Below are 11,657 nucleotides of genomic sequence, written 5' to 3'. Positions count from 1 at the left end.
AATGATGAGTAGTCCTCGCTGACCAGTCCCTCTTAGGTTGGTATTGGGGACTCAGAACCACTTGCGACAGCAGATCGGACCTCTAATACTATTCTTCTTGGTGTTGCCAAAGTGATCTTTGTCATCCTCAATAAACTTATTTTCTTCATGGACTATTGAGGAAAATAACATGTTACATTACAAAATCGTACCTACTTTGATTACTTACTACTTAATAACCTTAACCGATTAATGACTTTAACAGTTAAAATGAGTGAAAAATTATGAGTCTTTATTTATGATATCCCCTAAGTATATTTATATGATATCGTATAATCTTCTGTATAGAATCTTTCCAACGTACTAGCGCTGTCATCCGAAGAGGCCTCAGTGGTAAGTGGTGTAACTTCCAACTCTTCAGTTCTTGGGGTCGTAGCTATTGTTGGAACCCCCCGACCCTCCTTTAATACCTTTCTATCCTCAATCGATCTGCTGTATGCATCAAATAATGATGAAAAATCAATTATCTTGGACAGTAATGAGAATTCTTCCCGTTTACATTTTACAATTTCTCGCAAGGATTTAGAAAGCGCCATTATGATTTTGTTTTTTAGGAACTTTAACCTGGCCGAGTACCTCGTTATAAGTCTTGGCGTGTCTTCAAGAACCTGAAGTAAGGTCGGTAGTAGAGCTTCTGGATTTCGGCTACAGCCTTTGGAAGTCTCGTAGGTTCCGGGAGGGCATTCGAACAAGCATTTTGGCCCCTTTGGCTCTATGAAACAAATCCCACCCTTTTTGCTACATTCCGGAGAACATTGTGAGTTGTGGCAATTCACTTCATCGGACCAGTCGCCACAGTCATTGTAACCATCGCATACATGTTCCAGATTGATACACTTTCCATTACTGCATAAGTAGTCTCCTGCATTGACTGAACAGTTTGCGTGTGTATATGATGATGGTATAGTGGGTTTAGGGTTTAGGGGAGGTGTAGAAGTTGGAGGACACCCATCTTCGTCTGATCCGTCCCCACAGTCATCAAAGCCATTACACTGCTTACTTAATGAAATACAGCGATATGTTACACTACAGCGAAATTCTGAACAGGTTCCTACACAACCTGGTGGTTCGTCGGTACAACCATTAGTGCAATCACACGCTCCATCGCAAAAGTAATTACCTTGGATGCATTGACGACCATTGCAGTTAAACTGATTTGGCCCACATTGGAACAGAAAGGAAACTGACCTTTTGTTAACTGAACGGTCCGAACAGTTTGGAAAGATTGCGCAAGATAGGGAATTGATAGTTGACTCCAACCACTCATCAGTTTCTTCCATGCAATAACTACTTATTGATTTGCAACTCCGAAATTTGCTTTCTGCAATCGCTTGATAAATATCCAATGAACAATTAATATTATTCAATCTTTCTCTGATATCAACTACTCTGCTTTGTAACGGAACCTGTAACTGATAAACTTGAATTTGAAATGACAATTTTAAGTTTTTATCGTCCATAAATTTTGCAAAACACTTATCCTTAGATGATTTCATCTCAGTTACTCTGCTCACTATTGGGTTATTTGAGTAGGTATTGTTAAAAAATAATTCAGATTGTGATTTCGAATTATCCACAAAATTTTCAATAGAAGTTATTGTGTTAGCAGCAGCCACCGAGTATTCTTTGAATGTTTCCTTGAAATCTGCAATTGCTTTCCATCGGTTACCCCAGCACTCAACCTGTAACAAACGAGTTGTATGTTGTAAATATTTAATAATAAATCAATATAAAATATATTGTATTATTTTCATGATATTATTACTTACCTATGTATTATACCTATAAATTATAAGCTAAGTTAAGGTGTGATAAAAATTGGGAACGTTCTTTTATAAAGTACAAATTAATTAATACAGATTAATCTCCCCATAACATACTAATTTATAAAAAAATTAACCGACAACTGCTAACATTTTTTTTATGACCCCCTTCCTGGTCATTTTTGACATACTGATGGGATTATCAAGAGGTGACCAACCTATTCTAACCATGAAAGGGGGGTTATCTAGAGGTGACCAACCTATTCTAAACTTTGTGTGGGCTCATGTTTTTATTTCGTAGGTCCACGGCTGAAATGATAACAGTCTACCCCTCCAGGCCGGATTCGAATCGGTACCGCGGCAGTTATGACTTATGAGGCATTCGCTTTATTCTCTTAACTACACACTGCCCCCTCACTAGTAACTGTTCACAAGCACAAATACAAAAGTTAAAATCACACGAGTTACTCATCGATTTCACACTATTTTTAAATAGAATTATACTTATCATAAACAAGAAAAGTAATGACAAACTTTATAACAAATTGTTTTTAGTAGTGACGTAAATATGAATTTGGAAACCCAGGTCAGTCAAGTTTTGAGGCCCTCATTGTTTCTTACTCATAATTTGATCATGTGGCTGTACATTAACCATTACAATACAATTTTAGTTATTAATTGTGTTACTATATTTGTATATTGTTATAATGTACCCAAAACACATTTAAATATTTTTGTAATTCTTAGTGGTTTTCTATTGTAAGGAAATCAAATGAACCAAAAAGAAATAATTCTTATGAAAATATGTAACTTTACAATAGTGCATCAAAATCAATTTTGAAGATGTCAATACAATTAATTTTTCTCTAGTGGTTATTAGATACGAGTTATTTTTTTTAGATTTTAGGAAAAAAATAACTGAAAGAAAAATAAAACAGCAATATATGTTCAAGTTGATTTTTTTTTTTTTTTTATTAAAGAGTTAAGAGTTAAGCTGTAATTGGATCGTGCATATATAATAGTGTTTAATACCGGTTTATAGAGCATTAATTTATATTCGGAGGTTAGTTTTGATTTTATTAAAATATGAAATATTATATATATATATATATATTATTTCTCTTGCGTATTCTAATTTTAAATAAATATGTTTCACCGTACTGTTGAATGCTGAGGCCGTAGCCTCTTCAGCGCCCTTGGCGAGTTTGCAGAATCTGAGCCCTCTAATACCGGGGGGGGGGGGCGGTCTGATCAGTTTTTTAGAATCCCTGTAAAATCGCTTATCGTTTTAATATAAAAACAATTATCAAAGAAAATTTAAATCTCAATTTTCAACAAAGAGTTGTAATTTCGAAGAACTATAAAACCATTTTTGCAGACGATTGATATAATTAAAAACAAAAATTAAATCCTAAAATATAGTTCCAAACGAGAAGTACATAAAAAAGTAATATGCAAAACTAATAATAATATTCGAAGAATTATACAAAGTGTTCGGTAACAGAAAATAGTTCCTTAACAACTATTTTTCGCTCAAATAATGCACTAGGACAAAAGTGCGTTAAAATGCCCAAATAAATAGATGCATTTACAAATTAAAACAGTTGAAATTTAATTTTTTATATATTTTAATTGTGTTCATTCAAAACAATATTCAAACAAACAAATTACTATTATTTTTCTACTATGTATATAAACTTATAAAAATTGTTTTTTTTTTCATTAGGAAAAGTCTGAGTAACTATGTAAACAAAAGAAACGTTTTAAGATTAATTGTTAGCAAACATGTTTTAATGTTTGTTTTTTAGTTTTGAAAGGGCGTTTAACAGCCTGGTCATCAACGCCCGTTGGTTGTTGGCTATGGTAAGGCCTAGTTGTTCCATAGTCATAGCTTTGGTATGGTTTACTGATTCGCACCAATTATAATTAAATTTGTGGCAATTATAATTTGTTTAATAATCGTTACGGTATTGGAAAGGATGGTGAAAAGCAGTGACTGTTCTAATTTTAAAAATGAGGCAAGCTAAATAGATAATCATAATAATTAAAGGCTGGTTATTAAGTTAGTCTGATGGATGAATTTAATGACTTTTTCTATTACAGATTCGTCGTTTATCAACGCCATTGGAACATTTGTTGGTATCCCTAACTGGTTCAGAGTTGATGTGTAGTGACGACATTCTTCATAAATGTGTTTGACGGTCAGATTGCTATTACATTTTGAACATTTTGGAGGACCCTCTCCTGTTAAGACCTGGACGTGTGTCAATCGGGTATGTCCTATTCTGAGTCAGGTGATCACAACTTCTTCACGGCGTCGACTTCGGGTTGATGTAATCCAGGGCTTCACATCTTTCTTGATAGGTTTCAACTTACTGGGTGGACTTTCATCCCACATTGCCTGCCATCTTTTATTAATAGATTCCTTTAAAGGGTGAGCAAGTTCCTTTGCAGTTAAGATTGCTGTGGGTCTACCTGGGAGGACTAGCGCTTCTCTAGCAGCTTTGTCGGCCATCTCATTTCCCGTAATACCAACATGCCCGGGAGCCCAGATGAAGTAGAATGATTTATCTATTTGTTTTAGTATTATTAAGTATTCATGAATTCGTTGAACAAGTGGGTGAACTGAATACATTATATCTAGTCCTTGAAGAGCGCTAATGGAGTCCGATATTATTACTATATTGCCATTTGGTATATTTGTCATACAAAAGTAAAGGGCGCTATGGCACTTAGTTCTGCGGTATATATATTAGAGAGATGATGCAGTTTTCTCTTATGGGTTGTGTTTGGTGTCACAAAGGCCGATCCTGTTGCGTTATCTGACTTCGAGCCATCTGTATATATAGCGGTATGTTCTGGTAGAGTTTGTAGCAGTTCTCGGAACTTTGCTTGATATTTTGACACTGTAGTATTTTGTTTGCGGTATTTGGATAGTTGGAGATTTACATTTGGACGTTGGTAGGTCCAGGGGGGCGTGTTATTTTGTGGTATGTTGATGGCTATTGCTTTTAATTCTGTGACGATGGCCGATAATCATTCAGCGAGGGGACGTGTTGTATTTATCTTCTGCTGGAACTGTTTAAAGAATTTAGGATTGAAAATGTACTTATTAGTTGGATGCGAGGGTTGCAGGTATAGCCGGGAAAAATAATTTATAGTTAATAGTTGTCGTATAAATAGTAGGGGTGATATTCCAGATTCAACACATAAACTTAAAATTGGACTGGTCCAAAAGGCACCTGTGGCAATGCTGATTCCGGTGTTCTGAACGGTGTCGAGTTTGGTCAAGCTTTGGAAGCGAGCTGAGCCATACACAAAACTTCCATAATCAAGTTTGCAGCGGATTAAGGCTATGTATATTTTCAACATCATTGATCTATCAGTTCTCACTACGTTTCGGGTTCTTCTTACCTATTTTCAAGTAAGCTCTTTTTTACGAAAAAAAATCAACTGGAAGTTCGGCAAACATCTCTCCAAAACTTTTAACCCCCATCCTGATATCCTTAATCCAACCCATCTTGAACATGCTGAAGCAAAGATTAGAATTCCACTCAAAATGACCCTTCCTCCTAAAGCCTTTTATCCCTCAGAAATAATGAACATCTTCCACCAATTATCTTCTAAAAAAGCTCTTGCCCACATTCTTATCACAGCACACATTCTGAAACAGCTCCCTCGTAAAGCCATTCTATTCCTTACCTATATCTATAATGCTACACTCCGATCCACCTATTTCCCCGACCCATGGAAAATGTCTATAATTAAAATGTTTCCCAAACCCTCCAAGCCACTTGAATATCCATCTTTCTACCGTCCTATTTCACTCCTGCTCTTTATGGGCAAAATCCTAGAAGAACTCATATTAAAACGCCTCTATCCAATCCTTGACCCATCTCATGTTATTCTTGACCACCAGTTTGGATTTAGAACATCCCATTCTACCATACAACAGTGTTATCGAGTGGTTGATGTCATATCTTCCACATTGGAGTGCGGAATGTACTGCACGGGAGTCTTCCTCGACGTTGAACAAGCTTTTGATCGAGTCATCCAGGTCTGCTCTAAAAACTTCGTCAATTCCTACTCTCTACATATTTCCTTATAATCTGCTCCTCAGTCCGCTGGTGTTCCTCAAGGTAGTATCTTCGGTCTCACTCTTTATACGGTTTATACAGCTGACATCCCAACCCACCTTAACATAGTCCTACGGTGATGACACATGTATACTGTCTGTAAACAACGACCAAACTAATGCATCACAAACACTATAGACACACATAACATTTATTGAAGAATGGTGTCAAAACTGGAGAATCAAAATAAATTCTGACAAATCCCATCCGATAACCTTTACTCTCCGTCGTAAACCTCTACCCTCCTGTCCTACAGTAACACTCCTTTCTAAACACTCTACTAACGCCTGTTGAACAAATTCGATACTTAGGACTCCATCTTGACAAGAGACTTACTTGGAATCCATACATAAGACTGAAACGACAAGAAACTGCTCCTAGATTTCGATTGCTACAACACTTACTTGACAAACGCTCTAAACTTCCAATTCACTACAAAAAATTAGTATATACTACGATAATCAGATCAATTTGGACATTTGGAATTGAGCTCTGGGACTCTACCAAGCCATCAAATTCCTCCTGCAGCCAATCCAAAATCTTACGTAAAACCCTTGATGCTCCTTATTACGTTACAAATAAATTCACCCACAAAGACCTCAATATCCCATTCGTTGCAGATTTGGCCCAAAACAGATATGCGTCTTTTCATTCCAAACTCCTTAACCATCCTAACCCAATAATTCATAATCTTTTATCCTTAATAATCCCTTATAACCCTCCGAGGTGTCAGAGAAGAAGATGGCCACAGGACCTTCTAATTTAAATTAATGCTTGAAGTACCACCAAAGGGTGGTTCCTTCCCAAGATTTTTAAGTGTAAATGAAACATACAACATATTTACTTATTGTATTGATTACTTATACAGTTGTAAATCACATTAAATAAATAAATAAATAAAAATTAACTGGAAGGAAGAGGTAGAAAAAGAAAATTTCTAGTAAATGTTTGGAAAACCCTACTACAAAGTATGTTGAAAAGATAGATTATTCAGATGCTCTAAATAGAACAGTTCTCTCTTCTGTTCAACTTAAGAAGTTAAGTAATCTTGATGGCCTCAGCTAATGATTAAAAGTTATCTTAAGTTGATTGATTAATTCAAATCGTAATAATATATAACAATTTTACTATTAGTAATAAAGATATTTATTAAGTGAAAACTTACTAAAAATATTAGTAATAATGCGAGAACCTTCATCTTCACTGTTGCCTCTCTTGTCTACTGTCTGCTGAAGACGGTACTATATATATTTATATTGTAAAGCAGATAAGGGATGAAGAAGGGGTTTCTTATCACCATGATAAGAAATGTTTTTTTCTTTTTTCTACTAGACATTTATTAGTAACTTGTTTATTTCGATATTTGATTACTAAAATTATTGAAACATTTCCTGAAAAAAAGATATCACTGTCATTTTCATCTAAATTCATTTAGCGTTTAATAAATCAATCTTTTTTAAAAAATGTGTAATATCTAATGTAGATTATAATGTAATATTTAATTCTACTAAATGAACTTCTAAAAGAAATTAATAATATAAACACAGAGAAAACTCAACATAATGGACACCGTGGGCATAATTATCATATTCGTGGATATGATAATATTGTTCATTGTAAAAATGTTTGAAAACAGAACACTAAAGTTAAATTATAGTATAATGTGTGCATATCGTCTCATAAGCTGTGATATATCGTAAGTCCGAAAAAAATAAATAGCACGGTTCTCATATTATTTAACAAATAAAATTGTAAAAACTATTCTAGTGATATATCACCCGATGAAAGATTTTTTACGGTAAAAAATCCTATATTAATGAGTATAAAACATTCAAATAACCACATATTTTGCTTTTTTCGCATTGGCTTCCAAGCCAAGTCTCCTCGCAGGATCCACCGGAGCAAGGAAAGCATGCGATACAACCTGGAAGGAACGTCCTATGATATCCATATCATCCGCGTACCCAAGAAGCTGTACAGATCTATTAAATATGATGCCATTGGTTTATATCCCAGCAGATCTCACTGCCTTCGATTGCAAGATCAAAGAGAAGGCAGACTGAGGCATCTCCCTGGTGTAAACCCTTTATTGAGGGGAATTCCCCCGATCGCTCTCCACCGATCTGAATCATGCAGCTTACTTCGTCGTTCATTGTAAGCCTCACGAGGCTTATGAGCTTGCTAGGGATCTTAAAATGCTTTAGAGCCTCATATAATTCTTCCCTATTCACGCTATCATAACCTGCTGTAAAATCGATGAAGAGGTGGTGAGATTTAATCTGGAATTCCGTTTCTCTTTTGAGAATCGTCCTGAAATATAGGACAGATGAGTGCCTTCGCCCATGGGTCCGGTAGAACTTCATCTGTCCAAACGGTGATGAAGAGATTCTGCATATCCTTCATCAGTTCGTTTCCACCGCACTTGATGAGTTCTGCGGAGAGTCCATCAGCACCCCTAGCCTTATTGCATCTCAATTCGTTGATGGCATCGAGGATCTCATCTTCGAAAGATGGCTCTTCATCTGTTTCATTCTCCCTGTGTTCTTCATTTTCTCTTCCTAATTCCTCACCGAGTTCCAAAGGTCGCTCATTGAGGAGATCGTAGAAGTGACGCCTCCACTGGGACATGGCTCTCTGCTTGTCGGAAAACAGGTTCCCCTCATGGTCGTTGCGGATGTAAGAAACATTAGAGTAGAGTTTTCGGTTCCGCTTTATTTTCCTATAAAAGTCTCGGAATTCCTTACCTCTGAAAAATGTTTCTGTCACCTCCATTCTTATTGCTGCCACTTCCTCTTCCTTCTACGATGCAAGCGTTTCTCTTCGCGTCTCCTCAATCGATATTCAGCTAAGTTTCTTCTTGTGGCTTTATTAACCATGGCTTTGTACGCTTGGTTCTTCTGCTTCGTAGCTGTTTCGCATTCCTCGTCAAACGAACGGGATCTGACTTCTCCTTCCTGCCACCCTTACATCTTTTCTGCATTCTTGTCCATTGCCTGAGCACAGATATTCCACCTAAGGTTAGTGTCACAATCAGTTCTTTGACCGCGAAGGTCTTCATCCAGTTGTTCTATATATCGTGTCCTGGTGTCAGGAACCTTCAGTTTGTTCAGGTTGAACCTCTTAGCTCTTTGTCCAAGAGTCCAACGCTCTGTTTTTATCTTGGCTCTCAGGTGAGCGACGCTGAGATAGTGGTCATAATCTACGTTTTCACTCCACGATACGTCCTTAAATCTTGTAGAGTGGATCTATGTCTCGCATTCACTGGAATCTGTAAAATTGGACTGACAGTTTTCTTCAGGTGATATCCAGGTTCCCTTCTGTACTATCTTGTGCGGGAAATGTGTCCGTCCAATAACCATTCTCTTGGATGGGACGAAGTTGATGAGGTTTTCAGGCCACTTTTATTCCATTACCCCAATTCTATTAATTCTAAACTATTAATTCCAAACTCACCGTATATCAACAGTGTAAGAATCTCTAAGTGAGGTGTTGCTTGGAGGTAATCCCTAACTACTGCAGCATAACCTCTTTGGATTGGAGATAACAGTGTGATGGTGATCTTAGCTAGTGGAGTGTTTTGTTTTTATCCAAGTGTACCAGTTGTTATTTTTACTTCCTTTTCATCTTAACAGTTTTGTGTCTATCAGAAAACATAGTGTCTATTTCACCTAATATATCAAACAGTGTTATGAAACATTTATTAACAGTTGCAAGTGCAAAACTAACTATTCATAAATACAACAGTGCTTATCTTGTTACAGTAAAGCAGTAAATCCTTTATTTCAATTTATTATTTATCTGTTTTCACCCTCTACCATACGCAATAGTTAATACCCAAATATATTATCCGAAGAACTCAGCTTATTCTGGGCATAGTGTAAGGGTGTTCTTAGGACAACCAGGCTGTGGCTCCAACATTTGATCCTCCATGCGGCGGGTATATTATTTTGGGTGTTCTAAATTTTCTTTATTGTGTTTTTAAAATTAATTGATCATGGGTGGAGATAAATATGGATCCAAACAAACAGAGGCCACTTTTCGCCAGAAGATAACCTTATTACGCCGTCGCCTTTTAGCATTTGCAGAGCATATCTATAAGAGATCTGGGACGTGCAACAATTCAGTCTGATGAAGCAATAGATATTTTTAAGTGAATGTATGGTGGTCTGGAACAAACATACCAGAAGTTTGAGAGCACCTAATTTGAAATGGAGGTATTGTTTATTATCAACTATGTCAACAAGGATGGCAACTATGTCCAATTTGTAAAACCCTATTTGATCTAGGAGCAGTTTCAGTGCTCCAGGTCAGTATAAGGACAAGGTGTTCCAATATCCTACGTCAAAGTTCTTACCATTGGGGACGCCTGGTCGTTTCCTTGAGATCCTGATCAATTCCGAGGCTGTTTCAGGTTTCTTGATCCAGTTATTTAAGGGTGGTTTTCAGCCAACTGCCCCCGACTCAGGTGGAGGGCTGCCTTCTCAGAGCTCCCTGACTCACTCCCCCATCCGGGGCGGCGACCTAGGAAAGGTGACCTTAGGGTGAGTGCTGTTATTGTCCTTTGTCTGTAATGTGGGGGTGAGTGTAGTGTGCTGAAATTAGTATAGATGTATGAAGAATGTCAGAGTAGTGTTCCCCCAACCTGGAGGACCAATGGCTATCTGCGGTACTAGTACCGGGGCATATGGCCGCCACCTCCCCGCCACGCCCTGAATATCCATTCCAAGCATACATTATGGTTGTTAAATTTATTTTATTTTAATATTTCCAAAAATATTTCTGAAGCTACAAGGTCCAAGTATAATCAAGAAATTTTTATTTTATTTTACGTATGTAGTAAGGGATATCATTGTCTTCGGAAAAAAATTTGAATTCTTGTTTTTAACGGAATGTTTTGAGATTTTCTTATATAAACTAATGTATCCAAGTTTTGTCTAAAGGAAGTTTCATATTTATGGAAATATTTAACTACAGACCTCTATCAGTTTTCAATTCCAAATATGTTTAATTCACTTTTAAGTGGTTTAAAATAACTTTATTTGTATTAAATGCATCTTTAACTCAAGGCCAGGCACTACTTCTGGTATGGGTCGGGTTAATGAATGGACTCTGATTTAATTTCAGAATTTGAAAGTGAAAGAAAATGAATTAATTAAAAAATTTTAGGGTAAGAATTATTTATTAATTAAAAAGCTAGAATATAATGTAATTACAGGTTATAAAGGGGTAGCCAAAACGAAACATGTGATTTTATAATTATGAAGTGGAGCAGCGAAGATCGTTTATGAATGCGTCGTTGTGGATGAAGATGGTTGCTGTTGGTAATGAAAAATAATGTGAACTCACTTAGGTGGAATCCTCACTCTGCTTATTTTCCTTTCTTTCGTGATCTAGTCAGGGAACCACATCCTGAATTTCATGGGGGGAAAAAAATGCGATTATAATATCTAAATCTCACAGAAGAAAAAATTGCTCTCTTCTCCCCTTCGCTTAAGGCCAACCTAGCTTGAGAGTATTTCTTTTCTTGGCCACATGGGGTCCTAGTGCTACTTAGGTATATCTACATTAATTTCTATTAGGCATATGCGTGAATTGCAAGGGGCACCTTCTGTTCATATCTTCCGTTTAAACGAAACAATCAGCTTCCATGTTCCATATTTGCCAAAACAGTCAAAAACTGGTGACTTCTTGTTCTTTTCAAATAAAAAAGCTGCTTTTA

At 36.5% G+C, this 11,657-nt stretch overlaps 2 protein-coding genes across 2 annotated transcripts in view; both read right to left on the bottom strand.

The window, feature by feature from the left end:
- Positions 1–7,147, bottom strand: part of LOC112210897 (low-density lipoprotein receptor-related protein 1-like) — a 31,777-nt gene extending 24,630 nt beyond the window's left edge. Inside the window, exons 1-2 of the mRNA XM_024361456.2 lie at positions 7,104–7,147; positions 294–1,721 (exon numbers count right to left, since the gene is read on the bottom strand). Coding sequence (XP_024217224.2) covers positions 294–1,721; positions 7,104–7,136 — 1,461 coding nt within the window. The 5' untranslated portion in view covers positions 7,137–7,147. The remainder of the gene's footprint in view (positions 1–293; positions 1,722–7,103) is intronic.
- A 1,065-nt stretch (positions 7,148–8,212) lies between these two features.
- On the bottom strand, positions 8,213–8,710 carry LOC136795502 (uncharacterized). Its single transcript, XM_067046294.1, has one exon. The coding sequence runs from the start codon at positions 8,708–8,710 to the stop codon at positions 8,213–8,215; it is 498 nt and encodes a 165-aa protein (XP_066902395.1).
- Positions 8,711–11,657: the final 2,947 nt, after the last annotated feature.

This window comes from Halyomorpha halys, unplaced genomic scaffold (genome assembly GCF_000696795.3).
Source record: "Halyomorpha halys isolate HHAL.00 unplaced genomic scaffold, Hhal_1.1 Scaffold365.1, whole genome shotgun sequence".
Taxonomy (NCBI): domain Eukaryota; kingdom Metazoa; phylum Arthropoda; class Insecta; order Hemiptera; family Pentatomidae; genus Halyomorpha; species Halyomorpha halys.
Note: the sequence above shows the minus strand (reverse complement) of the source record. Positions and strands in the feature narration are given on the sequence as shown.